Source organism: Bubalus kerabau, chromosome 13 (assembly GCF_029407905.1).
Source record: "Bubalus kerabau isolate K-KA32 ecotype Philippines breed swamp buffalo chromosome 13, PCC_UOA_SB_1v2, whole genome shotgun sequence".
In the NCBI taxonomy this organism is placed as follows: domain Eukaryota; kingdom Metazoa; phylum Chordata; class Mammalia; order Artiodactyla; family Bovidae; genus Bubalus; species Bubalus kerabau.
In genome coordinates, this window is record NC_073636.1 from 53,186,918 (window position 1) to 53,214,724 (window position 27,807).

At 44.2% G+C, this 27,807-nt stretch overlaps 1 protein-coding gene across 1 annotated transcript; it reads right to left on the minus strand.

Moving 5' to 3' along the window:
- Window positions 1–402: 402 nt before the first annotated feature.
- Window positions 403–27,610, minus strand: TGM6 (transglutaminase 6). The gene is made up of 12 exons (XM_055543307.1): window positions 27,385–27,610; window positions 26,650–26,892; window positions 25,740–25,858; window positions 24,437–24,565; window positions 22,574–22,751; window positions 21,907–22,045; window positions 18,442–18,545; window positions 18,121–18,363; window positions 9,189–9,530; window positions 2,315–2,469; window positions 1,816–1,949; window positions 403–651 (listed from the first exon to the last, which is right to left on the minus strand). The coding sequence occupies exons 1-12, from the start codon at window positions 27,608–27,610 to the stop codon at window positions 498–500; spliced, it is 2,166 nt and encodes a 721-aa protein (XP_055399282.1). The 3' UTR covers window positions 403–497.
- Between the last annotated feature and the right edge of the window lie 197 nt (window positions 27,611–27,807).

Below are 27,807 nucleotides of genomic sequence, written 5' to 3' on the forward strand. Positions count from 1 at the left end.
ATGGTCATAAGCAAGGTTCTCTCCTCAGTGTAGGGTGGAAGTGTTGAGGAATGTTTAGGTGTCAGTGCCAACACTTTTGGGTTCCTTGTCAGAGCTAGGAGGAGTTTCTTGATCTGGCTGTGGTCAGAGCATTGAAGAGTTGAGAGACAAGCAAGGTGAGCACAGGGATCAGCCAGGGTGACGGTGAACTGGCAGGAGGTGGCACAGCTGGGTGGGCCAAGGTTACTGTGACTCTCAATTCATTAGTCTCCCAGCAGCGAGGGTGATGAGATGGAGGTGGGAGACCCAAAGTTTAAGGGTTACTGAGTCTAACACCTCATTTTACAGACAAGGAAACTGAGACTCAGGAAAGGAGGGATTTGCCCAAGTTCACAGAGTAGGGCAAAAGCTGAAGTGGGACAGGAATCCAGGCCTCCTGACTCCCATATGGGAAGGGCAGAGAAGTGGACAGGAGAGGAATAGGGACCTTCTCTTCCCTTCTCAACCCTTCATGCCTGTCATTTAGCTGTGGCCACGTGGATGATCACAAAGCCCTTGATGTCCGGGAAGTGGGGGCTGATGAAGTCTACCTGTAGCTGCCGTGGGCCGCTCTTGAAAGGGGTGATCTTGAATTGGACCGAGGCCTTCTCTTGGGGCTCCAGGCTGGGCACACTGGGGAAAGAAGATGGAAGAAAGACAGGCCATCAGTCCTGTCTCCTTCCTGAGCCTGGTCTGCCAGTCCATGGCACTCCAGAGCCCTCAGGATCAAGGTCATACTTTGTGGCTTGACATTCAAGCCTTTCAATATGCTTTCAGCTTAGTCGTCCCTTCCATTACTTCTCACTTATTTCAACCAGTCAGGCTAGTCTCCTCCCCGTGCCCTGAACATACCTTATACTTACCCTCCTCTAGGCTTTTGGATGGATTGTTCCTCCTACCTAGGGTGCCCTTCCCATTCCAATTACATCCAAGGCCCAGATTAACTTTTTCTTCTTCCAGGAGACTTTCCTTGACAATACCAGCCAGAGAGACCTTTGACTGGGAAGGTCTCCACCCTTCTTGATACCTGAAAAGCTCCCCAAGTCATCATTTAAAGTCCAGTTTAAATATCAGTTCCACTGGGGCTTTCCCCTGGTCCCACCCCATTCCCACTCAAAGGCTGCCTCTGAGCCCCTAGATTTTGGGGAATCCATCCTTTTGCACAAATCACACTGTCTTCATTTGAAGGGCCATATGTTGCTGGAGTCCTTCTCCATGCAGAACTCCATCTGTTCATCTTGGTGTTTCCAGCAGTTGACATATGAGTCAGGGTACAGGACCATGTGAGTGTGACTGAGCGAATGAATGAAAGAATGAATGAGTGAATGAATGACTGAGAATGAATAAGCAAATAGGTGAGTACACAGATAATTCAAATATGTGTGAATGAGTGAATGAATGTATAAATGAATAAATGAGTGTGAATGAATAGGTAAATAAGTGAGCGAATTAAAGAAATAATATGGATGAATGAACAGGTCAAAACTGAGTTGAGCAGATAAATGAATGAATGAGTGAAAACATGACTACAAGAGTGAATGAGTGAGTGAAGGAGAGAGTAAATGAATAAGAGTGAGTAAATGAATACATAAATGGGTAAATGAGAGAAAATATGAATGTGAATGAGTGGATGAGTTACATGATTGAATAAGTTAAATGATTAAATAAATAAATGAAGAAATGAAAGACTGATGTGTCTAGGCAGTGGGCTGGTTTCTCCCTCCTCCCCTTGCTGGCAGTGTCTTTACAGCCCGTTTTACATGGAAGGCAGCCCTCCCACCCCAGGCTGACACTTACTCGATGCTGAGCTGTCCCTGGAGAAGGCCACTGCCCTCCACCATCAGCGTACAGTCTTTCACTCTCTCCGAGAGCGGGTTAAGCACCATCACTTCTACTGCAACTGCCACCCCCACCACGGCCGGGCCAAGCACCTAGAGGGACAATATCCATAAGTCATACTACCTCCTCCTCATTCTCCCAGGAAACCCACGATCCTGGCTGGGTCAGGGAATGGGGAGTTAAACTTGGCTATCCTTTGCTTCTACCTACCCCATCACTGAGTCAGTCAGTCAGTTTAGTCACTCAGTCGTGTCCGACTCTTTGCGACCCCATGAATCGCAGCACGCCAGGCCTCCCTGTCCATCACCAACTCCCCCCCCTCTCCATTCACACCACTTGTCCCCACCCTTGAGAGCTGAAGCTAGAGCTAAAAGCACAAATCCCCAGCCTCTGATGCCCTCCTTCAGATCTGAAGGGGGCCTGCCAGGAATAGGTGGCCGATTCAGACGGTAGTCACCTTGATGGTAATGAAGTCCTCCAGAGTAATGTCCTTCTCCACCAGGAGCTTCTCTCCTTTGGTCACAAGGCACATGGCAGCCAACAGGATCTTCTTGTCTTCTGTCAGGTCTTCCTTATATTGAGAATAAGATATTGCAATTGGGATCTTTTTCTCTGGAAGGGAAAGCAGAGGTGGGAGTTGGGGGTCCAGTGTTCTTTTTCAAAGAACCCAGAAGAGGAACTCTATGAACCTTGCAACCAATGTGAGACAGTCATTATTATCATCAGTTCACAGGTTAAGAAACCTAAGGCTCAGAGAGGGTAATTTCTTGTCCAGTGTCACATAGCAAATACATCAAGGGGCCAGGATAAGGTAGGATTCAAATTCAGGCCAGTCAGCTACCATGACACCAGACTGTCTCTCTAAGAGCTTCTGGAGATGTGTTTAAAATTCCCCCAATCATTTCAGGTGGAGATATCACAATCCATCAGTGATTCATCCATCAGGAATTCACTCACTGTTCAATGAGCACCTACTATGTCCCAGGTGCAGAGAAGAAGGAGGCCAAAGGCCTCCGTCAAGCTTCCTACTCAATGAGGAGGCCAACTCCTTACAGCTTCTCTAAATCGTCTCTCCCCAGTAAGGCCCAGTTCCACCAGCTGCGGAAAGCCTTCACTGATGCACTTACCCAATGATCTTGTGCCCTCTGCCTTCGGAGTGCCTATGGTTCTGACCATGTCTGTCTCTTTCTCATCAGCTACAAACTCCCTGCTTATGTAATCTCTTCTTTTGAGCATGTGTCACACAGGCCATAGGTGACTGTTAGTCATATATATATTTGATCACTGTATATTTTTCTTTAAGGTACAACACATTCTTTCCAGTTTGCCTAAGCTCTACTATCCCCTACTGTTCTATCGCCACTGCTTCCTTTATTTCTGTTTCCTTCCTGTCCCCAAAGGTGTCTGAATATTCACCCTGTGGGAAAGATCCATAAATGTTTCAAACTCTCTGTTCCTCAGAGCTTTGCGTATAATACATGCTTCTTGAAAGATCCACAAGTCAAAGTTCTACCTTAACAGGTTCTCTAAGTCTAGCAGGTTCTACCAGGAGAATCTTTACTACAACAATAATAATAATTAATAATTTTAAAAGCTAAATTTTACTGAGAGATTAAAGTGTGCTAGGGACTTGCAAGCACATTCGGGGATTATCTCATTTAATCCTCACAACAATTGCATGAGCAAGTATTATTATTCCCATCTTATAATAACATCAACAATACTGATGATCACTACCATAAATTAAATGTTCTTTAGTGGTAGGAATTGTTAGAAATACTTTATATATGTTATGTCATTTGTTCCGTGTACGGTAGGAGATAAGTGGTTCTCAAAGTGTGGTCCCGGGGCCAGCAGCATCAGCATCTCCAGGGAACTTATCAGAAGTGCAAATTTTACGGCTCCAGAGTCAAGAATCACCAGATGCTCCCACTTATGCACATGAAGAGAGCTTTGGATATTAGTTCAGACCATGGGAGAAGGGAAGAGAAAGACTGTTCCATACAATATTCAGAAGAGAGCTTCATTAAGTTCTCTGGGTCATGAACTCCATTGACAATCTAATAAAAGCTGAGACTCTTTTCATTAACAAATGTTCCCAACAGTCCCATCAACCATTAGATAGAACTGATGACTATAGACTACTTCATCCAACAAGAGCAGAATACACATCCTTCTCAAGTTCATACTGAATGTTCCCCAAGAATGATCACATTGTGGGCTATGAATAACACATGAACAAATTTTAAAGAATAAAAATTATACAATGTATCCTCTCAGACCAAAATAGAGTTAAACTTGATATCAGTAACAGAAAGATAGCTGGATGACTCCAAAATATTTGGAGATTAAGCTACACACTTCTAAATGACAATTAGGTCAAGGAACATACATCAAAAAATTTAAAAACATTTTGAACTAAATGAAAATATAACAATTTGTGGAATGCAGTAAAGCATTGCTTATGTAGAAATCTGTAGCACTGAATACAGATATTAAAAAGGAAGAAAGACCTAAAATCAACAAATCATAAATTTCCATCTTAAGAAATTAGAAAAAGAAGAGCAAATTAAATCCAAAGTAAGCAAAAAAAAAGAGAAATAAAATTTAGAAAAAATTTAAATCAGAAATCAATAAAATTAAAAACAAGAAATCAAAAGAGAAAATCAACAAAACCAAAAGCTGTTTTCTTAAAAAATGATCAATAAAACTGGTAAGTCTCCAGCCAGGTTAAATAAGAAAAAAAGAGAAGACACAAATTACTAACAACAGAAATGAAAGAGGTGATATCACTATAGGTCCCATGGACATTAAAAGGATAATTAATATTATGAAGAACTATATGCCCACAAATTTTATAACCTAGATGAAATGTACCAATTCCTTGAATACATTTTCTGCCAAAAGTCACAGAAGAAGAAGTATACAATCTGAACAGGTCTATTTTTATTTAAGAAATCAATAGTGAATCAAAGAATCAATAGTGAATAACCTTTTAAAACATAAAACATTGTGCCCAGATGAGTTCACTGGTGAATGTTTCCAAGCATATAAGGAAGAAATGCCATCAATTCTCTACAAACTCTTCCAGAAGATGGAAGCAGAAGGAATACTCCCTAACCCATTCTATGAGGGCAGCATTACTCTAATACCAAAACCAAAGACATTATAGGAAAAGGAAATCATAGACCAATATTTCTCATGAACACTGATGCAAAAATCCTCAGCAAAATGAATCCAGCAATGTATAAAATGAATTATATATATTGACCAAGTGGGATTTATTACAGGTATATGAGGTTGGCTCAACATTCCGAAGTCAACTAATGTAACCTATCACATCAATAGACTAAAGAACAAAAGTCACATGAACATATCAGTAGATGCAGAGGAAGAATTTGACAAAATCTAGCACCATTTCATGACTAAAATTCTCAGAAAACTAGGAATAGTTGAGGAAGTTTTCAACTTGACAAAGAACATCTACATAACTATTAGTCCAAAAAAAAAAAAAAAAACCTACAAAAACCTACAACTAACAACATACTTAATAGTGAGAAACTCAAAGCTTTCCTACTAAGAAGGAACAAGGCATGGACGTCTTTCTCACAACTCCTTTTCAACACTGGACTAGAAGTCCCAGCTAAGACAAAAATACAAGAAAAGGAAATAAAAGGTGTACATATTTGGAAGAAAGAAATGAAACTGTTCATAGATGACATGATCATCTATGTAGAAAATCTGAAATAATCAGCAAAAAAACTCCTCAAAGTAATTATACTAATTACTAATTATAGCAAGGACACAAGATATAAGGTTAACATGCAAAATTCAATCACTTTTTAAAAATACCAGCAATAAACTAGTCAATTTTAAGTTAAAAATGCCACTTATATTAGCAGCACCAAAATGAAAAACTCCGGCATTAATCGAACAAAATATGTCAAAGATATACATATATCAGGAAAGCTAAACAAACAAACAAACTGATGAAAGAAATCAAAGACTAAATTAATTAATGGAGAGATATTCCATGTTCATGGATAGGAAGACTCAATACTATCAAGACGTCAGTTCTTCCCCACTTGATCTACAGACAAGGTAAACCCATCAGAATCTCAACAAGTTATTTAATGTATTTCAACAAACTGATTCTAAACTGATTTATGTGAAGAGGCAAAAGACCCAGAATAGTCAACATCATATTGAAGGAAAAGATGAACATCAGAGGATCAACATTACCTGACTTCAAGACTTAGTATAAAACTACAGTAATCAAAACAGTGTGGTATTAATGAAAGAATAGACAAATAAATCAGTGGAACAAAACAGAGCTCAGAAGTAGATCCACACAAATATAGCCAGCTGATCTTTGACAAAGGAGCAATGCAAATAAAATGGAGAAAAGATAGTCTTTTTAATATATGGTGCTGGAACAACTAGACATCCGCATTTAAAAACAGATTCTAGACACATACCTTAACCACTTTATGAAAATGAAATCAACATCGATCTTAAGCCTAAATGCAAACTGTGAAACTATAACATGTCTAGACAATAACAAATGAGAAAACCTAGATAATCTTGGGTATGATGATGATGACTAATTTTTTAGATACAACACCAAAGGCATGATCCATGAAAGAAAAAATTGATAAGTTGCACTTGATTAAAATTAAGAACTCCTGCTCTGTGGAAGGACTGTCAAGAAAATGAGGAGACAAGCCACAAACTGGGAGAAAATATCTGCAAAATACACATCTGATAAAGGACTATTATACAAAATATACAAAGAACTGAAACTTCAATAAGAAAATGAACAACATGATTAAAAGATGAGCAAAAAATCTATACAGACAACTCACCAAAGATGTATAGATGCACAAGAAAAGATGCTCACGTCATACATCATTGTGAAATTTCAAATTGAAACAACGAGATAGGACCACATATCTATTAGAATAGCAAGAACCCAAAATACTGACACCATCAAATGCTGGAAAGGATGAGGAGCTCTTCATTCATGAACTGCCATTCATTAATGGTGGGAATGCAAAGTGTTACAGCCACATTGGAAGATAACTTTGGCAGCTTCTTAGAAAACTGAATATATTCTTATCATACCGTTAGCAATCATACTCCTCAGTATTTACCCATATAAGTTGAAAACTTATCTTCACACAAAAACCTGCACATGGATGTTTATCGCAGCTTGATCCATGATTGCCAAAACTTGGAAGCAATCAAGATATTCTTGATTGTGAATGGGTCAGTCAACTGTGATATATCCATATAAAGGAAATTCAGTGATGACGAGAAATGAGCTGTCAAGCTATAAAAAGCCATGGAAGAATCTTAAATATACCTTCCTAAGTGAAAGAATCCAATCAGAAATGGCTACACACTATATGATTTCAATGATATGACGTTTGGGAAAAGCAGAACTGTGATGACAGTTAAAAGATCAGTGGTTGCCAGAGATTTGAGGCAAGGGAGGGAGAAGTAAATAGAGGAAGAGCAGGGAATTTTAGGGCAGTGAAACTATTCTGTGTGATATTCTAATGTTGGATACACGTCACACACTTGTCAAAACCCACGGAATGTACAATACAGAATGAACCCTAGACTATGGACTTTAGTTAATGATAATGTACCAGTATCAGTCAATTGTAACAAATGTACCACACTCTTGCAAGATGTTAGTAACACAGGAAGATGGGAGGTGGTGAGGGAATATATGGAAACTCTTGGGACTTTCTGATCATTTTTCTGGAACAAAAACTGCTTTAAAAAGACTGTTAATTTAAAAATTATAAATTTTTAATAAATTACATATATTAATAGTTACACCATTTGGCTTAGTAATTTCATTTTTGTGAAGCTATTCTGAAAAAAAGCAGTCCAAAAATCTAGACCAGAATACAGGAATTTTTTTCACCAGAGTGCTTGCTGCTACTGCTAAGTCACCTCAGTCGTGTCTGACTGTGTGTGACCCCATAGACGGCAGCCCACCAGGCTCCCCCGTCCCTGGGATTCTCCAGGCAAGAACACTGGAGTGGGTTGCCATTTCCTTCTCCAGTGCATGAAAGTGAAAAGTGAAAGTGAAGTCGCCCAGTCGTGTCCGACTCTTAGCGGCCCCATGGACTGCTGCCTACCAGGCTCCTCCGTCCATGGGATTTTCCAGGCAAGAGTACTGGAGTGGGGTGCCATTGTCTTCTCTGAGTGCTTACTTTAGTCTTTTTTAAAAAATAGCAGGATGGGGGACACAAGTACACTCATGGCTGATTCATGTCAATGTATGGCAAAAACCACTACAATGTTGTGAAATAATTAGCCTTCAATTAAAATAAATGAATTAATTAAAAAATAGCAATAGATAATAACTACCTCAAAGAAGGTAACAGATAAAATAAATCACCATATATTTATTTACAGATTATACATCTGTTAAAATGATGTGAGTGAAGAGCTTATAAAAATATTTATATTATAATGTAATATGAAAAGAGCAGAGCACTAATGAGTTTTTCAAAAAGCAACAGGCTTTAAAAATTTGGAAGGAAAACATGTTAACAATTTGTAGGCGGGTGGCAGGATCATAGGTGATCTTTCCCTTGTGCTAAATCTTTAATGAATGTGCATTACTTTTAATAAGAAAAAAAGTCAGGAAAAAGTGTATGTTAATCAATAAATCCTTGTGAAGTGTTATTTTGTGATTTAGATTCTGTGAAAAATAAGTGAGAGAAAAGCAAAAAATATGGGACACCTCCTTCACATATTTTCACACCTTGTCAAAAAACACAAGCTTCACTTACTGGAAAAGTGGTTCAGAGAACAATGTCTTTGATTGAATCCTTAGGGTTCAGAAAGTGTATGAGAGAGAGAGGGAGAGACAGAGAATATATGGGATGAGAGGAGAGGGGAGAGGATTCAGGGTGGTTGTAGGTTGTGCCTGATGCCTGCAGAATTCTCAGGACAGGGTCTCACATAGGTAGGCACTTAATAAACACCTCTTACTGGTCTCTTGAGAAACACTAGAGCCAGATGAGCTCCAAAATTTGTTGGATTTTAAAAAGGTAACACAAGACATATTCCACATGTTATGAAATGCTCCCAGCAGGTATTTATTCATTGGTAAGTATTCAAACTGAGTAGGAACACTTGAGCATTACATGTTTGCCACGAGATGATTGTGCACTTTTATTATTATCCTTATTATTCAGTCCCTCTGAACCTCAGTTTTCTCATCTGCAAATGCTCAGAAATATCCCCTTCTCTTCTGGGTAAAGGGGCTGGGCCGACCAGGTCCCACCCAGCTGGGGCGTTCTTACCTTCTTCTGGCCCTAGCTTCACTGTGTGGGATTCGTGCAGGATCTCTGCCACTGGCCTGCGGGTGTAAAGGATGGTGGCACCGCTCAAGTTGACTTGGACCCGCTGGGCCCGGGAGGTGAGGCTGGTCAAGCACAGGGCCAGCTTCAGGTCATGGCCCAGCACCGGTGGCTCCAGCACCTTGAACTTGCCGGTGATGTTGGGCTTGGTGGCAGGCTCCAGGAGGTCATCACGCCAGAGACCACGGCTGCCCCCTCTGCGGACCCGGGCCCTCCTTCCAGAGGCTTCCACACTGAACAGCTTCTTCACGGCCTTGCTGTACACCTGCCTCTCCTTCCGGGACCCTGCAGGGCATGGGACATCATGAGGCAGGCACCATCTTCTCTGCCACCTCTCCCAGGGCCAGCTCTCCTCATTTCCCTCTTCTCTAAGCACAACCACTACTCCATCCCCACTTTAATTTACCATGGCTGTCGGAGGTCTCAAATTGGCAGCCCAAGAGCCATATGCAGACCTCAGCATTGTATTTGGATCTGGGACTACTTAAATAAAATTTTAATCAGTTACCAACTTCAGATTAGAAAATTTCACATAACAATAGAGATTGGTAGCCCTCTGACATATGGATGTGAAATCTCATATAATAAAGATAGTTGACACTTTTGTAGACTTACTATGTGCCAGGCACTGTGGTTCTAGATGATATATATATATGTGTGTGTGTGTATATATATATATATATATATATATATATATTTCCACCCTGGCCCAGGATGAAGGTACTATTATCATCCCAATTTTACAGATAAGGAACCCAAGGCACAGGAAATGAAGAAAACTTGTAAGAGAGCTAAAATTTAAACCCAGGCAGTCTGGTTCCAATTTCTGTGTTCCTAATCACCCCCTCTTCCCAACCTCTACATGGCAGTCATGGCCTCGAGCTGAGGAAGCTGTGCTTTCTCCGGATGGGAACATACTCGCTAGTTCTCCATAGTCTCCACCTGTAATTCTCCTGCTGCTGGTCTGCCACACTGGGGTGCCATCTGCAAGCTCCTGAAGACATGAGTTTAGGATCCCCGATCTCCTACTTTCCCTGTTGCTAGCACAGACCTGTCCTCTTTTTTGATCTCCAGACCAATATATGACTGGTCCACTGGCCCACTTCCACCCCTGGGATGTCCCACAGGCGCCTCCAACCCAACCAAATATGCCATCTTCTGCCTGGCAGCATTCCCGTGTCAGCAAATGGCTCCACTGTTTACCCAGCATACAAGTCAGAAACTGGACATGTCCTTGACTCTTCCCTCAACCTTGCTACCCACAATTGGTCAGGTGATAAGTTACGTCCAACATCCTCACTGGCTCTGGAAACTGCCCCCTTTCCCCCTCACTCCTTTCCCCTCAGACCACCATGTAAACTGTCTCACCCTCAGGATAGTTTGCCGCCAGGCGACTGTGAACTTTATTTTCATTTACAGTCCCTCCAAGTCTCCGTTTCCCGTCTATGAAGTGGGGAGAAGAGGTGCACAGGCGAGGCCTGAGCACAGTGCTCAGGAATGTTCCTCCCTTCTGGAGGATGTGGGCTCCACGTCCACTCCAGTCTTTTTTCTACCCTGACCTGTTCAAGACCCATCTCTGACGCTTCCTCTTCCTTGAGCTCTGGGCTGTGCTCCTTCCCAAACGTTCTCCCAAGTACCTCACTACTGTGTGGCCTGGGCGTGAAGGGATTCGTGTGGACCTAAAGGTTCTTTAAGATGTCATGTTTTATTATTAAAATTTATGTGACGTTTTCAGTTTACTCCATAATTTACTTATAAAATATTTTTTACTAAGAAAATGTTTCTTTTCTCTGCCAAAAATTCTAATATGACTTTCTCAGGGAGGCCTTCTCTGACCACCTAATTTTTTAAAAACAGCTTTATTTGGATATATGTTAATTTACCAACACACAATGTACAGATTTAAAAGGACACAGGCCAATGTTTTTTTAATACATTCACTGAGTTGTGTACCCATCACCACAATCTAATTTCATAACAATTTCTGTCACCCTTAAGAAACTCTATGACCATTAGTGGTCACTTCCCATTCCTCCCTGCCCTGCCCCAACCCTAGGCAACTGCTATTTTAATTTCTAATTTGCCTATTCTGGGCATTTCATATAAAGGGAATCATATAATGTGTGGTCCTTTGTGACTGGCTTTTTTTCACTTAATATTTTTAAGGTTCATCAATATTGTAGAATATATCAGTACTTCATTCCTTTTTATTGCTGAATAATATTGCATTATTGGAGAAGGCAATGGCACCCCATTCCAGTACTCTTGCCTGGAAAATCCCATGGATGGAGGAGCCTGGTGGGCTGCCGTCTATGGGGTCGCACAGAGTCGGACACAACTGAAGCGACTTAGCAGCAGCAGCAGCAGCAGTGGATGTGAAGCGGTATGTTGTTGTGGCTTTGAATATTATTAATGCTGTTAAGCATCTTTTCATGTTTTTTGGACATGGGTATATTGTCTTCAGAGAAAGGTCTATTTAAATCCTTTGCCCATTTAAAAATTGGGTTATTTATCTTTTTATTATTGAGCTATAAGAAGTATTTATACATTCTGGATACAAGTCCCTTATTGGACACATGATTTGAAAATATTTTCTGTTCCATGGGCTATCTTTCTTTTTTCTTGATGGTACCATTTGTAGTACAAGTTTTTAGTTTTAATGAAGCCCAATTTATCAGTTTTTTCTTTTGTCATTTGTGTTCTTGATGTCATATCCAAAAAGGCTCTGTTAAACTCAAGCTTATGAAGATTAGCTCCTGTTTTCTTCTAAAACCTTATAATTTTAGCTCTTTGATACAGATCAGTGACCCATTTGAGTTAATTTTGTGTATGGTCTGATGTAAAAAGCCAGGTTTATTCTTGTGCACATGGATAATCAGAGGTCCCAACACCATCTATTGAAAAGGCTATTCTTATTTGCCCTTCATGGAATTGTCTTGACATCCTGTCAAAATCAATTGAGCATAACTATAAGGGTTTATTTCTGGATTCCTCATTCTTTTCTATTGATCTGTAAGTTCATTTTCATGACCGTATCACACTATCTGGGTTATTGTATATTTATAGTTAGTTTTGAATTTGGGAAGTTTGAGCCTTCCAACATTATTCTTCTTTTCTAAGATTGTTTTGGTTATTCTGGGTCTCTTGCATTTCCAAGTGAATTTTAGAAACAGCTTGTCAATTTTGGTAAAAAAAAAAAAAACTCAGCTGGAACTTTGATAAGGGTTTCATGGAGACTGTAGGTCAATTCTGGGGCATTGCCATCTTAAAAAAAAATCTCTCAGTCCATGAAAATGGGAAATCTTTCCATTTATAATTTCTTTCAACAATGCTTTGTAGTTTTCAGTGTACTAGTCTTGTTCTCCTTTTGTTAAATTTATTCTTAAATATCTTATTCTTTTTTTGCCATGCTGTGTGGCTTGCAGACCCTAAGTTCCCCAACCAGAGATTGAACCCAGGCCCCGCCAGTGAAAATACCAAGTCCTAGCCACTGGACAAACTACCAGGGAATTCCCAAAGTATTGATATTTTATTCTTTTGGATACTATTGTAAATGAACTTGTTTTCTTAATTTCATTTCAGATTATACATTTTTAGTATTTTGAAATACTATTAATTTTTAAAAATTGATTTTGTTTTCACAATTTTGCTGAAATCATTTATTGGCTCTATTAACTTTTAGTGGATTCCTTAGAATTTTATGTGTACAAGATTATATCATGTGCAAGAGATTGTTTTACTTCTTCCTTTCCAGTTGGGTTTTCTGCATCTATTGAGATGATCATGTGGTTTTTGTCTTTTTTATTGTTATAGCATACTATATTAATTAGTTTTTAATATTAAATCCACCTTGCATTCCTGCAATAAATCCCTTCCTCATGGCATATAATCTTTTTTATATGTTGCTAGATTCAGTTTACTAGTATTTTGTTGACAATTTTTGATTCTATGCACATAAGGGATATTGATCTCTAATTTTCTTTTCTTGTGATTTCATCATCTGGTTTTGGTATCAGGAATACTAACCTCATAGGACAAATTGGGAAATGTTCCCTCCTCTACTATTTTTTGAGGAAAAGTTTGTGAAGAATTGGTATTAATTCTTTTTTTAATGTTTGGTAGAATATTCACCAGTGACATGTGGGCTTGGTCTTTGTGTATGTGTGTGTGTGTGTGTGTGTATTTTTAAATTACTACTGCATTCTATTTATAAACCTATTCAGATTTTCTAATTCTTCCTAAGGCAGTTTAGGTAATTCTTAGAGAAATTTGTCCATTTTATCTAAAGTTATATAATGTGCTGGTATATAGTTGTTCATAGTATCCCCTAATGAACTGTTTTATTCACAACTCTTCTGACACCAAATGTGTGGGGGTTTCCCATACATACACAAGAAGGAAGGGAGGGAGAAGGGCACAGCACAAAAGTGGAGAAACAGAGAGCAGAGTAACAGAGAGGGAGGGAAAGGGTGGAAGGGGAGTTCCCTAGGGGCTGGTCACTGGGTCTCTATGGATCAGCCTCTGAGCTCCAGCCCCATAGTCACCGAATGCACTGTCCTCTGCCTGCCTGGCTGGCCAGGGCCTGATCAGCATCTGCTGGGTCTTCCCCCGTCACAGGATGAGGTGGGCAGAATAGTGTTCCCCTAAATGGTATGTCAAAGTCCTAATCCCTGGAACCTACGAATATAACCTTATTTGGAAATAGGGTCTTTGTAGATGTAATTAAGACTCCTGGGATAAGATCATCCTGGATTTAAGGTGGGGCGGACACAACTGAGCGATTGAACTGAACTGAACTGAACTGAAAGTCAATGATTGATGTCATTGTAAGAGAAAGGAGACGGTGATTTGAGACACATAGGAGAAAAGAAGGAGGAAAGATGGAGGCATGGAGTGATGCAGCCACAAGCCAAAGAATGCAGGGACCACCAGTAGCTGGAAGGATCAAGGAAGGACTCTCCCCTTAGAGACTTTGGAGGGAGTATGCTAACACCTTGGTTTTGTACTTCTGGCCTCCACAACTGTGAGAAAATAATTTTCCGATGTTTTAAGTAGCTACAGTTGAGGTAATTTGTTATGGCAGTCCTAGCAAGCAATATGCAGGCTCAGAGGCAGATGGCTGAACCGCCAACCTGGCTCCCCTGCAAGCCCCTGGCACCAGCCTCTAACTGAGATCTTGCCTCTGTGCTTAGAGCCTCTGACTAAAGATCAGTGGGGGGAAACTGCCTTCCTCCGCTCTACTCTAAAGCCTGTTGCAGAAAGCCCACCTGAATCTGAGGACAGCCAGTGTGTTCTTTGTAAATACAGTTTCCTTTGCTTGGAAAGCTGGTTGGTTCTTCTTTGCTCAGCATCCAGGCTGACTCAGGGGTAGGGACAAAGCACATTGCCCCAGGGGCTCTGAATCTATGCTTCAGTGAATGGAGCAAGTAGACGGGCCTTGCCATTTCATCCGTGGAATGGGAGGCCTGTGGTTTGGTTGAATAGCACTGCTTAGAGTGAATCTGGAGTCAGGATGCAGAGGGTCCTGTCTTCTCAGAATGTCTTCCCAACCCTTTATCTCCTGGCTAAATCTTGCTCCCTGTAGATGCTCTTCATGAACTCTCCGCCCTGGCTGGATTAGCAACCCCTTCTCTGTGCTTCTCCTTCTAGCCTCCCCTACACTGTGCTGATCACCCTGCACTGTCCTTACACTTACCGGATGGTGAGTTCTCTGGGCTCTTCTTTTTCTCCCTTGCCTCTGAATCATGCCTGATACTTAGGAGGTATTTTATATTTCTGGAATACATAAAAGAACCTGGCACAGTGCATGGCACATTGTGGGTAGTCATGGAAGAGACAGCAGTCTAGCAGAGTGGAGGACCAGAGGCTCTGAGATTAGACAGAAGCTCTAGTTAGCGCCCTGCTCTTCTAGGTTTTGGAAACTTGGAGAAGCTACTTAACCTCTTTGATTCAACTTGCTTACCTGTAAGATGGGATATTTATGAATATTAAATGAAACAAGTCATGGACATTGCTTACCACGATGCTTAACACAATTTAGATACTATTATTAGCCTAGATGTAAAATCAGCTGCCCCACAGTGGGCAGTCAATCAACAGTAGATTATATTATAATTAGATAGTGCAGCCAAGTGTAGAGGAAGAGCATCGTTGTGTTCCTTGGCTGAGTCCACTTTCCTCTCTGCACCTGTGTCTTTCCCTCTGTCAAATAAACGTTATATAAGTGTCTACCTTACAAGCTTGTGGGAACTTCTTTGTAAACACTTGTTAAATAAAAGCATTAAGTAACACGTGAACATGGCCAGCCCACAATCGGCACTCAGCATGGTGACTGCGGTTATTGTCATTACACAGCAGGATGTTGATTTCTCTCATGGCCATGGCTGATGCTTAGGACAGAAGGCCCCAAAGACCTTGTATTCTAAGTTCTAGAAACTCCCAGCAGATGGGACCAGGCATCAAACTGCGGGACATATGAGAGAAGTAGGAGTTTAGAAGAAGCCTTGCCACATACCACCCCTCTACTCCCCACCCCGTGACAGTGAGGAAGAGGCCTGAAGAGGAGAAGGTCATCAACATCAAGGGCCATGTTTCTAGAGAAGGAACTGAGGGAATATGGTAGTGTGTGTGTTTACGTGTGCATGTGTGTGCATATGTGTGTGGGGAGGTGTTTACAGATAGAATCAGTGTTAAAGTTTGGAGTGTTTGCAATAAGAAGGAGCTGGCTGGTAAAGGCTGGCAATGTCTATAGGAAGAGAAAGCTGGCATTTCATTCTGGTGGCATTTCATTTCATTCAGCTCATTACTGAGCTGTGTATTCCCTGAGCACAGAGGAAAAAACTGAAGGAAGATGGCAGGTGGATCACGGCCCGTCAAGAACTCTCTCCCCACCAGCTTCTAAGGGGGACACAGCAGCTGGATGAGTTTGGAGGCCACAGCCCTCCAGAATCTGGGGACAGAAATGACCACACATCAGAGAGAAGCTGTGGGATGGCCAGTGGGGCGGGAGGGGGTCTGCCGCAAGAGGGGCCAGTGTCTCAGGAATCAGCAGTGCCTGGGGCCAGCTTAGGCGTGAGTCCCAAGACTGCAGGCCATAATAGAGACACCATCTGTCCTCCCAAAGCTTCAGAGTGAGTAAGACAGCAGCACACGCCTGCCTTCAGGCCTTGAATCCTTGCCCCATGAAGTCAAAGGTATTTCTTCTCTCCTCTCCTCCTTGGCCTAATACACTAGAAGGCTCAGACTGGTGTTCTCAACTTGGCTGCACATTGGAATTGCCTGGGGTGCTTTTAAAAGTCCTGATGGCTGGGCCACACCCTCTAGAGACTGCAATTCAGTTAGCCTGGGTGCAGTCGGGTTGTTGTGGTAGATTAAAATGGCCATAATACTTTCTTTGCAACTCTTCTCATCAAGAGGTAGAGTGTACTTTCTGTCCCTTCCATCTGGGGTGGTTGTTTATTGTTTGACCAACAGAATGTAGCAAGGGTAAGTTCTAAGTAAAGCCTCAAGAGACCCTGTAGCTTTTGATGTCACCCGCTGGGCACACTGCCAGGATTCTGTGGGTCTGTAGTTGACCCACAGAATCCTGAGCAAAGGGTAATTGTTGTTCAGTCTGTATAACTAAGACTATACCCTAGGTGACTCTGATTTACATCCAGTGCTGCAAACCACTATACTAGAGGGGAGATAGTGGACAGTTGGAGGCAGCCGGAGCACACGCTGTCCCCTCCTTATACAGCAGCCTTCTGGGGTCACCGCCCCAGTTTGTGCTCAGAGGAGGGGAGGAGACTAGCTCTGACTCAGATTTGAACTTGAAGTCTTGATTACCCAAACAACATCCTTTTAACAGGCAAAAATGGCTGAAAAATGCACAGTCAGATCACAGCATTATTAAGGAACCTGTTACTTAGTGGGAAAAGGTGATTTTTAAAGTTTATAGCTGGAGGCACTGACCAGAAAAAATACATGTGTTTTGTGTTTGTACCCCAACAAGCACAGAATCTTCAGTAAGCCACTGACCCCCTAAATTAGTGACCATGGCTTAGGCCTTGGCAGATGATAAACAGGAGTTACTATTATTATTTGGTAGGGCCTATTTGTATGGACTTCCCTGGTAGCTCAGACGGTAAAGCGTTTGTCTACAATGCGGGAGACCTGGGTTCGATCCCTGGGTAGGGAAGATTCCCTGGAGAAGGAAACGGCAACCCACTCCAGTACTCTTGCCTAGAAAATCCCATGGATGGAGGAGCATGGTGCAGGCTACTCTCCATGGGGTCGCAAAGAGTCGGGCACGACTGAGCGACTTCACTTCACTTCATTTCTCTGGTATGTATCCTATTGTTTAGCCTCTAAGTTGTGTCTGACTCTTTGTGACCCCATGGACTGTAGCCCACCAGGTTCCTCTATCCATAGGATTTCCCAAGTGAGACTACTGGAGTGGGTTGCTGTTTCCTTCTCCAGGGGATCTTCCCCATCCAGGGATTGAACCTGAGTCTCCTGTATTGGCAGGTGGATCCTTTACCACTGAGCCACCAGGGAAGCCTCGGTATGTATCCTAAGTGTTCAATAAATAATACATGTTACTATCATCACTATTATTAGTGATTATTATTATCACATGTCAGAATACCTGGCACAGTACATGCAATATATATGTTAAAGGAAATGTAGCTATTGATATTGTCAGATGTGAGAAATCTATTTAGTAAACAAAGGAAGCTGTTAATATAAGCTAAAGACACTTGGCTCAAAGCAGAGAGACAGTGCCTAACCAGGCTGTCACCAACACATCTTATGAGAAAGGGCCTGGTCATGTTGCCCATCTGCAGCAGCCTGGCCACTGGGGAGGCTGATGTAGGCCACTATACGCCCTTACCTTCCGGATACTTGTAGAGGCTGGTGATGTCCACGCGGGAGTCGCTGCCCACCGCCTTGGTGCTGATGCACCGCCCAATTTTCTTCGTGTCTGAGTACACACGCTCCCGGCTCTCATCCTCATTCCAAAGCCAGGTGATGTAGTCCGCGTTGACCTCCGCAAACACGAAAGGACCATCGTGGGCCAGATGCACGTCGCCCTCGCGGATGGCGGTGACGGAGGCCGGGCCACACCGGAACACGCCTGCGCAGGAGGGGTGGGCGTGAGCATCTCCAGGAGTCAGAAAGCGGGAGTCCGGGACCCACCCGGCTGAGCCCGTACCTTCGCTCTCCTCCTGGGGGGTGGCATCCAGAACCTGCCAACCATTGTAAGAGGGGCCCAGGTCCCGCCGGGCAAACCAGCTCTCATTCCAGACATGGAAATTCCTGCCGCAGAGAGGAAGGGGCAGGGTGGCCTCTGGTGAGCAAGAGAGGTTCCCCAGAGAGGGCAAGTGCCTGTTGCCAGCCAGACCCTGGGCCCTGCTCTGTGGTTGAGTTTATGAACCGTCATTCAGCTGTATTGATGAATACATATCATCCACACAGGTACAGGCAGACCTTGTTTTATCCTGCTTCATTCACTTTATCCCGCTTTATAGATAACTGTGTGTGTGTGTTTTTAATAAATTGAGTGTTTATGGCAACCCTTCCTCACGTCTGTCTCGCCTGTTCCCAGCAGCATTTGCTCACTTCGTGTCCCTTTGTGTCACATTTTGGTAATTTCTGCACTATTTCAAACTTTTTCATTATTATATTTTTTATAGTGATCTGTAATATTTGATGTTACTAGTACAACTCGCTGAAGGCTCAAATGATAGCATCTAGCAATAAGTATTTTTAATATAATGTATGTATATCGCTTTTTAGACATAATGCTATTGCACACTTATTAGACTATAGTGTAAACATAACTTTTATATGCTCTTTTGGATTAAAAAATTCATGTGACTCACTTTATTGTGATATTCACTATATTGAAGTGGTCTGAAACCTAACTGGCAATAGCTTCAAGGCCTGCCTTTATGTATACATATATATGTCTATATCTATATCTATGCTGCTGCTGCTGCTAAGTCACTTCAGTCATGTCCGATTCTGTGTGACCCCATAGATGGCAGCCCACCAGGCTCCCCCATCCCTGGGATTCTCCAGGCAAGAACACTGGAGTGGGTTGCCATTTTCTTCTCCAATGCATGGAAGTGAGAAGTGAAAGTGAAGTCGCTCAGTCGTGTCTGACTCTTCGCGACCCCATGGACTGCAGCCTACCAGGCTCCTCCATCCATGGGATTTTCCAGGCAAGAGTACTGGAGTGGGGTGCCATCGCCTTCTCTGATCTATATCTATACCTATGTCTATATCTATATCTAGATCACCTATATTATATCTTGTTGTTCAAGGTCCAAAAATGCAACAGCCAATAAGACAGAAGACCCTTGTTCTCATGCAGCTTACATTCTAAGGAAGGAGACAGATAGGAAGACAGGCAAAATTAAGTAAGCAGATAATTAATAAAACAATAAAGTAACAATAAATGCTGTGAAGAAAGAGAGGAGCTTGAGATGGAGAATAACTTCTGGAGATCTTTTCTAAGTAAATGACATCTAAGATGGGACCTAGAGTAGAAAGAATTAGTCATAGGATGAATGAAGGGAACAGTGGTCCAGGAGGAAGGAACAGCATGTGCAAAGGCTCTTGAGACAAGAAAAAACTTAGTGTATTCAAGGAACAGAAAGTATATGTCTTTGGGCTATGTCAAGCACTAGGGTAGGTAGGTTTCAGATTATGCAGAGTTCTGTAGGCCTTGGTAGGGACTTTAAGCTTTAAGTTTCCTATGTTAAAGATGAGAATATGAGGCTAGGAAAAGTGACACCATTTGCCCAGGATCACACAGTAGAAAGCAGCAGAGAGAAACCCTGATTGGCCTGAGTTGGTGTCTTTTGTCTTTACAGCTGGCCTCCAAACTGTTCTTTGGAAAATATTATAAAAAGCCTTTGGAAGTAAAGGGGAGAACATATATAACCTGCATGGTGACAGAGATCCCAATAACAAAAGAATGGCCTGTCCATTCTGCATAAATAAAGAGAAGAATGAAAATGTTTTTGGTGCTACTGCAACGAGAGGGAGTGAAAAGAACCAAAAATAAGAGAAGAAAAGGGGAGAAGAGAGGCAGAGAGATGGTCTGAGGCTGGACACTAGCTTGGGGGGAAGGGGTCCTGGGCATGCTCCCCTGGGGAGCTGAAGGACATCCTAAGAAGAGGGATGCTGAGGCTGGCTGTGTTTCTTTCTGTACCACATGCTCTTCACTATTCCCCTGCTCTTTAGAAAGTTGGTTTTTCTTGGCAACTTGCACATGTATGAACAGACATTTGGACAAGGTTATTCATGGAAGCCTTGTTTGTAAAGGCAAATGTTTGGTCCGGCCACATGAGGTGGTTAAATAAGCAATGGTTTTGCTGTCCAATTGAAAAGCAGGCCAGGTTTGTAACTTCTCTTCCGCTCTCTAGCTGTGTGGCCTTAGGCAAGTTACTTGATCTCTCTGTGCCTTGGTTTTCTCATCTGCAAAACAGAGACAACAATACTACCTTGCTCACAAGGTTGTTTGAAGGAATACATGAATTTGTACACAGGTACGCCTTGGAGGTATAGTGGACTCAGTGCCAGACCACTACAGAGATGTGGATAGCGCAATAAGGTGAGTTACACAGTATTTTTGGTTTCGCAGTGTGTATAAAAGTTATGCTTGCACTATGCTGTCATCTATTGAGTGTGCAACAGCTTTGTGTCTAAAAAAACAACCTACACACCTTAATGAAGCTGTTGAAAAAATGATGCTGATAGACTTGCTTGACACAGGGTTGCCACAAACAAATCGTTTTTCGATTTGTTGAAAAACGCAATATCTATGAAGCACAGTAAAAAAAGAGTAATAAAATGAGGTAAGCCTGCATTGCAGCACTTAGAACTGGGCCTGGCATAGACTGTGCTCACCAAGTATGATGTTATTAAGTTTAAAACACTATGAAAAAAAAAATAAAACACTATGGAAATAAGGAAACTTTGTATGTACTGATATGGGATTGTTAAATGTAAAGCAAGATGAACAGTATTACATTATGTTGCTGATATTAAGTAGGAGGGGGAGGTGGGGGTGCGTGGAGACTGTGCATATGTGTGCGCCTGTATCCGCAGGGCTTCTCTCTGAAGAGATGTAAGAAACTAATTTCAGCCTTGCATATAGGAGGATGGGGAGGCTTGAAATGGGGGAGGGAGACTTAAACGCTGTAGCCCATTTGGTGCCTTTTGAATATTAAAGCACTGAATGTATCTTCTACTTTAAAAAATTAAATTAAGATGAATTTTGTGAAGCTTTGTGCAAAGAGTTTTGTTTGAGCTGAGAGAGGAGCTTTTTTCCCACACAGCATAGCGCACAAGCAGCCCAGAGAGCAGGAGCAGGCTACAGAGGTGACCCTGCAGAGGCAGTCACAAGAATCTAGGGGCTGGCTCAGAGTCCTGCAGAGTGGAGAGCTGGGGGTACAAGGTCATTCAACCTTGAGGCCCGTTCTTGGTCTCTCAGTTACATGTCCAGAGGCCCCTGTATCTCAGAAGAAGAGTCATCCTGCTGGGGACCAACCCCTCCTCTGCAGGGTGCCTGTCACCCCTTCCAGAACTGGCTCAGACCCAGTGGAGCTGGGCTGCAGATCTGGGTGGGCCACAGGGTGCCCCTGGGACCCAATAGCCGGGGACTCACCACATGCTGTCTTCTGTCAGGTCTTCCAGCGTTCGCCCGAAGGAGTCCACATACTTGTCCACACTCAGGTTCCTGTCCGTGTCATGGGCCGAGTTAAAGTTGGACACAACCCGTGTTGCGATTCCCAAGCACCTGAGGACTGAAAAGCAGGACGCTTACGAGGCTCCAGGACAGGCGGGGACCCAGCCTCAGGGATGGGTGGTCTGGCCCCCCTAGCAGGCGGCCTGTCTCACGTCTGGCCACAGCCCCCTCCCTATCTCTCCCAGGGCTGATGGCTGTCTCCAGGCTCAGAAACACCTCCATCTCCTGGACATTCTCTCAGGGGACTTCGAGAGTCACCACTGCCACCCCCCTGTGAATAGATGGGCTCTGAAGCTGAGAGGACCTTGGGAGCTGTATAATAACCCTATAGTAGCCATAACAGCCCATGAGGACTGGGGGCCCAGGACCACAAGACTCTCTCAAAGGCACTCAGTGAGCTTGAGATTCCTCAAAGATCAAAAGTCGCATAAATGAGGGATCTGGTTTCCCTCTTCATGAACCTGTCTTCTAGTCCCCCATCACTAATAAAGATATTTTTGGTGTGGGGGAGGGATTCTTATGAAAATATATGCAACCAAATGCAGTTGAGTTGACCGGGGGTTGGGGATCTTCTTTCTTGGGGTACCTGTGCACATGACTCCAGCGAAGACCCAGCACTGGCCATACTTGACTGGCTTGAACCTGCTCTTGAACCACTTGTGCAGAATGGCCACGCTGCCACGCCAGTGCAGAGGGCTGGTGCCGCCGCCGTACTTGCCCTGCCACTGGCCTTGAACCACACCCCGGTCGTTGTTGCTGTTCACCTGGACAGAGGAGGCCACAAGTCCACCCTCCGGCAGGGCTTCCCTCTTCAGGAACTTCACCATTGTAAAATCTCCAACTTTGGGCCACCCCCTTATTTGGGGCTACTCCTTCCTTTTAAACTGTCTGAAAATTGGGGCCATCTGCTGTCTTAAAATACTTATCTTTTGATGCCATTTATCATTTTCAGTTACCTTCCTTCGGGATGTTCTATTGTTGAAAATCAAATATAGTTTTTGAGCATTTCTTGTTTTAAGTGATCTGTTTTGGGGACTGTTGGTGGTAATAGCTATAGAGACCCTTTGTTGTGGTTTTTAGTCTCTAAGTCATGTCCGACTCTTTTGCAATCCTGTGGATTGTAGTCTGTCATGCTCCTCTGTCCATGGGATTTTCCTAGCAAGAACACTGGAGTGGGTTGCCATTTTCTTCTCCAACGGATCTTCCTAACCCAGGGATCAAACTCGCATCTCCTGCAGGCATCTCTTGCACTGCAGGAAGATTCTTTACTGCTGAGCCAAATGTTTACTATGTACCAGACACTGTTCTAAAGGCTTAGTACACACTATATTAATCTTTTAAACCTATGATGTACATTCTATTATCTTCCTTTTTTTTCAGATGAGGAAACTGAGATGCATAGAGGTTAGGGAACTTGCTCAAATTGCACAGAAATTTAGAAAGAGGTGACCTGCGAGTTCAGTACTTTGACTTGGGAGCCTGTCAAATCCCACAGGCTTGTAACGCTCTACTGTTTGGGACTGGTCACTGCTTTTGATTCTCTGAGCTCCGACATCTCTCTGAAATCTTGGGGAACTGAGAATATCAAATATGAAAAAACCAGTTTTATCTGTTTTTGGAATCACAGATACCCAGGCACTGACTTTAACAGCCACTTGCTATAGAGAGAGTTAGTAGGCCCTGTGGCTGCCTTCTGAGGAGGAAGCGCTGGCCTGTAACAGATTAAAGATGGCACTCTTCCCACAGCGAGGTGGTTCCATGTACCCTCTCCCTGAATCTGGGCTGGCCTGTGACTGCTTTGACCAAGGACATGGTGGAAGTAGTGCTGCGCCTGTTCCCTGGCCTAGGCTTAATGAGACTGGCAGCCTCTACTTCTTCTTTTTAGAATAATTGCTTGGGGAGGCACCAGCTGCTTTGTCTGATTACCCTGACACTGCCATGCTATGAGGAAGCCCAGCCTATTCACACGGAGGCACTACATGGAGAGACAGAGTGATGACTGCCCAGCCGCAGCTCATGCAACCATCCCAGCCCAGGGGCCAGACATGAGAGTGAGCAAGCACCTGGGCATTCCAGCTCCAGCAGACATGGCATGGAAGAGAACCAAGGAAACATTGACTGCTGGAACCAATGCCCTGGATATATAGTCCCCACAAACCATCCCAGAAATCTTCCAGCATTCAGACACCCCAGCTGAAGCATCTGGGAACAGAGATGTTCTGTCTTCCCAATGCCATGCCCAGTTCCCAGTTCCTGCAAATCACTGATTTGCAAAATTGTCAGCATAGTAAATGGCTGTTTTATATCACTGAGTTTGGGGGTGGTTTTTTTTTATGCAGCAAGAGAGAATTAAAACAAAAGGTGACAGGAAAAATCTTAGGGTTGTTCCTGAGGTTTGGCCTAGGGACCTATGAAGGAGAGTGCGTGCAGGGATGGCAGGTCTCCTCACCATGGCGCTGACGGCTCTGGTGATGTAGACGGGGTTATGGCGGTGGGACACGTCGGTGGCTGGGTCGTCTTGGTAACTAGGGGTTCGGTCCAGGATGGAGAGGCAGATGTTCAGGATGTCCTCCTCAAACTGTCCCCAGAGAGGCTGCTCTTAGAGGTCAGAGTCACACCCACAGTTCAGACCCTCTCACAACCTCCCCCAGTCATTTGTGTTGTGCAAGGGAGCTTGCCTACACTTCCTGCCCCCCACCCCACTCCAGGGGCACCACAGAGGACCCCCAAGTCTCAAAAACCCTCCCTCAAAGAGTTACCAGGAACCATATGCTCAGCCTTAATCACCTTTTTCCCCATGATTTTTTCAAATACACTTGAGTTAGTTGATAACATTTAAGAACTGGGAGATTTTTCACATACAAATTAAGATTTCTGGTCTTTGAAGATTTGGAAGGTCTGGGAACCCTGGGCTGATTTTCACACGTGTTGAGATGGCGTTACCCCTTAGATGGAATTAAACCTTCTGGTATATCATCCCTGCCCAGTCCTGAACCCTCAGTGCTTTCAACCCCTGCCCCTCAGCCTGAGAGTCAAGGTTCTCTACTTGCCCGGAGTCCAGGCAGACAGAGCTCCTCCACAGAACCTCTGCTACTCCCTGACTCCCCTCTTCCACTGCTCTGACTGCTCTTCCTCTGACTGTCCAGATTCTGCCTGACTTTGGGGACCCAACCCCAATATCATGAAGTCTTCTGTACTCCCTGAGGTGGTTTTCCTTCACAGTCTTTTAAATTCTTTCTGCTGCCATCTGTACCATTCTGACCGTGCCACCCCCTCCCACAACATTGCACCTTGCATTGTAACTGTTTATCTAAGCCAGTGGCTCTTGAAGTGTGGTTCCAGACCAGCAGCAGCAGCAGCAGCAGCACCTGGTGACTTGGAATACAAACTCTCAGGCCACCTCAGACCTAATGAATCAGCAACTTGTTGGGGAGGCACATGGATCCCAGCCACCTGTATGTTTTAATGAGCCCTCTGTGTCCTTCCTGTCCACACTCAAAATTGAGAGCCCCCGATCTAAGCTATTTATGTATACTCAATGTACCTTCCCTTCCCAAGGACCCAGTGTAGGCCCTGGTACAACTAATAGTAGAGACTGGATAAGTGGGCTTGGTCTGAGAGTCGGTCTAGTTGTACCTCTTGGGAAGAAGAGGACACACAGAAGGGCTCCTGCACTGACTTTGCTCATGTCCCCAGCCCTCCTTCTGCCTCTCATGCCTCTCACCCCCCTTTTGGTCTGGGCCCCTGGAGACCTGCCCGAAGTTCCAGCCTTGGGCTCGGATGCGCTTCTCCACACCCCGGAAGATGATCCCGCTGTCGTTGAGCACATACTCTTGTCTCTCTTCCTCTGAGTCCAGAAACACGTCGTCCTCTGAAAAGCAGTGGTCAGGCCTGGTGTGAGGGATGGGAAGGTGGAGCCCTGGCCTCACCGGCCTGGGGAAGGGGCTACATCAGGCATCAGCTGCAGGATGGTGCCTAGAGGCAGCTGGAATAGGAGCAGGCAAGAGGGGCTTGCCAGCTCCTAGGCTGCCCCCTGGCCAGGCCCTATTCTACCTGGCTGGTCTTTCCTCAGGCAGGGACCAACCCCACCCCAGGCCCAGATGGAAGGCATTTAGGAGTCCTGATGTCTTTGGATAACCTGACTTAATGCCAATTAAATATTAGTAAGAATTGTCATTCAAGTTCCTGCTTACTGACTTAACCCTCAGTAAGAGTACTGACCCCAGTACCCCTTATGATGTACCTTGCATACTACAAGCATTAGCTCAACGGATTCTCACCAAAACCCTAATAGGTAGACACTATTATTATTCACATATTACAGATGAGGAAACTGAGACTCACAGAGGGCAGCAACTTAGCAAAGCGGGGACTAAACAAGGCTGTCTGATGGCTAAAGCCTGATACTTACCCACTTTTAGGTCTTTCCTGCCATTAAGCCCCATCTTTGCCCCCTGGCCTCCACACGCTAATTCCTGTCCCTCTGGCACAGCACCTTTGGAGTGTCTGCTACCAACTTCCTCTGCCCAGGCCTGCCCCCACCTGGGCCCCAGGCTCTTGCCAGGCCTTAGCACTCATCCCCCTGTCCCCTAACCTGCCTCCCAGACTTTCCTGAAGGACAGTTTCTGGGAAAACCTCAGCCTCAGACTCAGGACCTCCTACCTGGGCACCATGGGTTGAAAAGGAGAACAAACTCGCCCAGCTTCCGGTCACTATGTTTGCGGCGAGAGGAAACCCTGGCGCTCAGCTGGTAACGGCCAATGACGGCATTGGGAGGGCTGGCAAGACTGAAGGTCGTGGTGTTCTCTGTCTGAGCCTCCTTCACTGCCATCCAGGTGTCACCCCGCTCCAGCTCTGATGTCTGGAACACAGCTTTGGTGCGGAGGGCCTCAGAAGCCTGGGGTCCTGGCAGAGAGGAGAGGGAATCAAGAGAGCCAGCCGGCTCCAGGAAGCTCAGCTCTGGAGAAATGGAAAAGCCACAGGCCCGGAAGGCCACCCTTCAGCACCTGAACTGCTGGACAGTGCAGTGGGGAAGGACCTGACCAAGATGCAGGAGGTGGCAGAGTGGAGTCCACGTTGGCTGTCCTGACTCCTGCCCACTTGCCAGATCAAGGAAGAAATAACAAGCCTCTCTGAAACCAAAGAGTGCTTGAGGAATTTCCATACCTTCCCAGAACGCTGGACTTCTTGGTGTGCATAGAATTCCAGAGTTGTCATCTTGCCTGTCCTACTGCCTGCTGGCAGCACCTTCCAACCACCCCAGAAAGCTCAAACCACCTACAGGGACTTGTTTTCTGCAAAGTCTGGGCTGATGACCACAGGGTTTCAGGTTGCTGGTCACCAGACCCATCTTTAAGACTGCAGCTTAGCAGCAGAACGCACTGACCAGTCGGGTACCTGTCTCCACGGTGAAGATGAGGGTCTCCTCACTCTCCAGGGGTCTGTTCAGCTCCAGTGTGAAGGTGAACCTCTGGCCCCTGCGGACCACCAGGTCGGAGCCGGGGTACTCCTGGGTGTGGTGTGCAGTGCCGTTGCGCAGCCGCTGCCAGTCCACCTCAGTGACTCTGAGCCCTGGGCAGGGAGAGCACAGGGAGATGGGACCCAGCTCTCGGACATTTCCCATTCACGCCTGGCTCACCTTCCGACAGCTGCAGGCTGCCTGTTGTTTGCTCTTGGAGTCACTATTTACCAGGTACAGTAGTTTCTGGTAAATTGTGTACCAGAAGTAGTTATTCTAGGTTGTTCTATAGTGTTCACAAACTAAGTCTGGGTTGATGTCCACTGGGCTAAGCTCTGAACTAGCCAGTACTGAACCATTGT

Bases quoted from the DNA above. Each gene is read 5' to 3' on its own strand.
- TGM6 (XM_055543307.1), bottom strand. From the start codon at position 27,610: ATGGGAAATGTCCGAGAGCTGGGTCCCATCTCCCTGTGCTCTCCCTGC. The intron at 18,546-21,906 runs GTGAGTCCCCGG...TCTCTGCGGCAG, and splicing joins CTGACAGAAGACAGCATGTG to GAATTTCCATGTCTGGAATG. The intron at 652-1,815 runs GTAAGTGTCAGC...TTCTTTCCCCAG, and splicing joins CAGGGACAGCTCAGCATCGA to TGTGCCCAGCCTGGAGCCCC.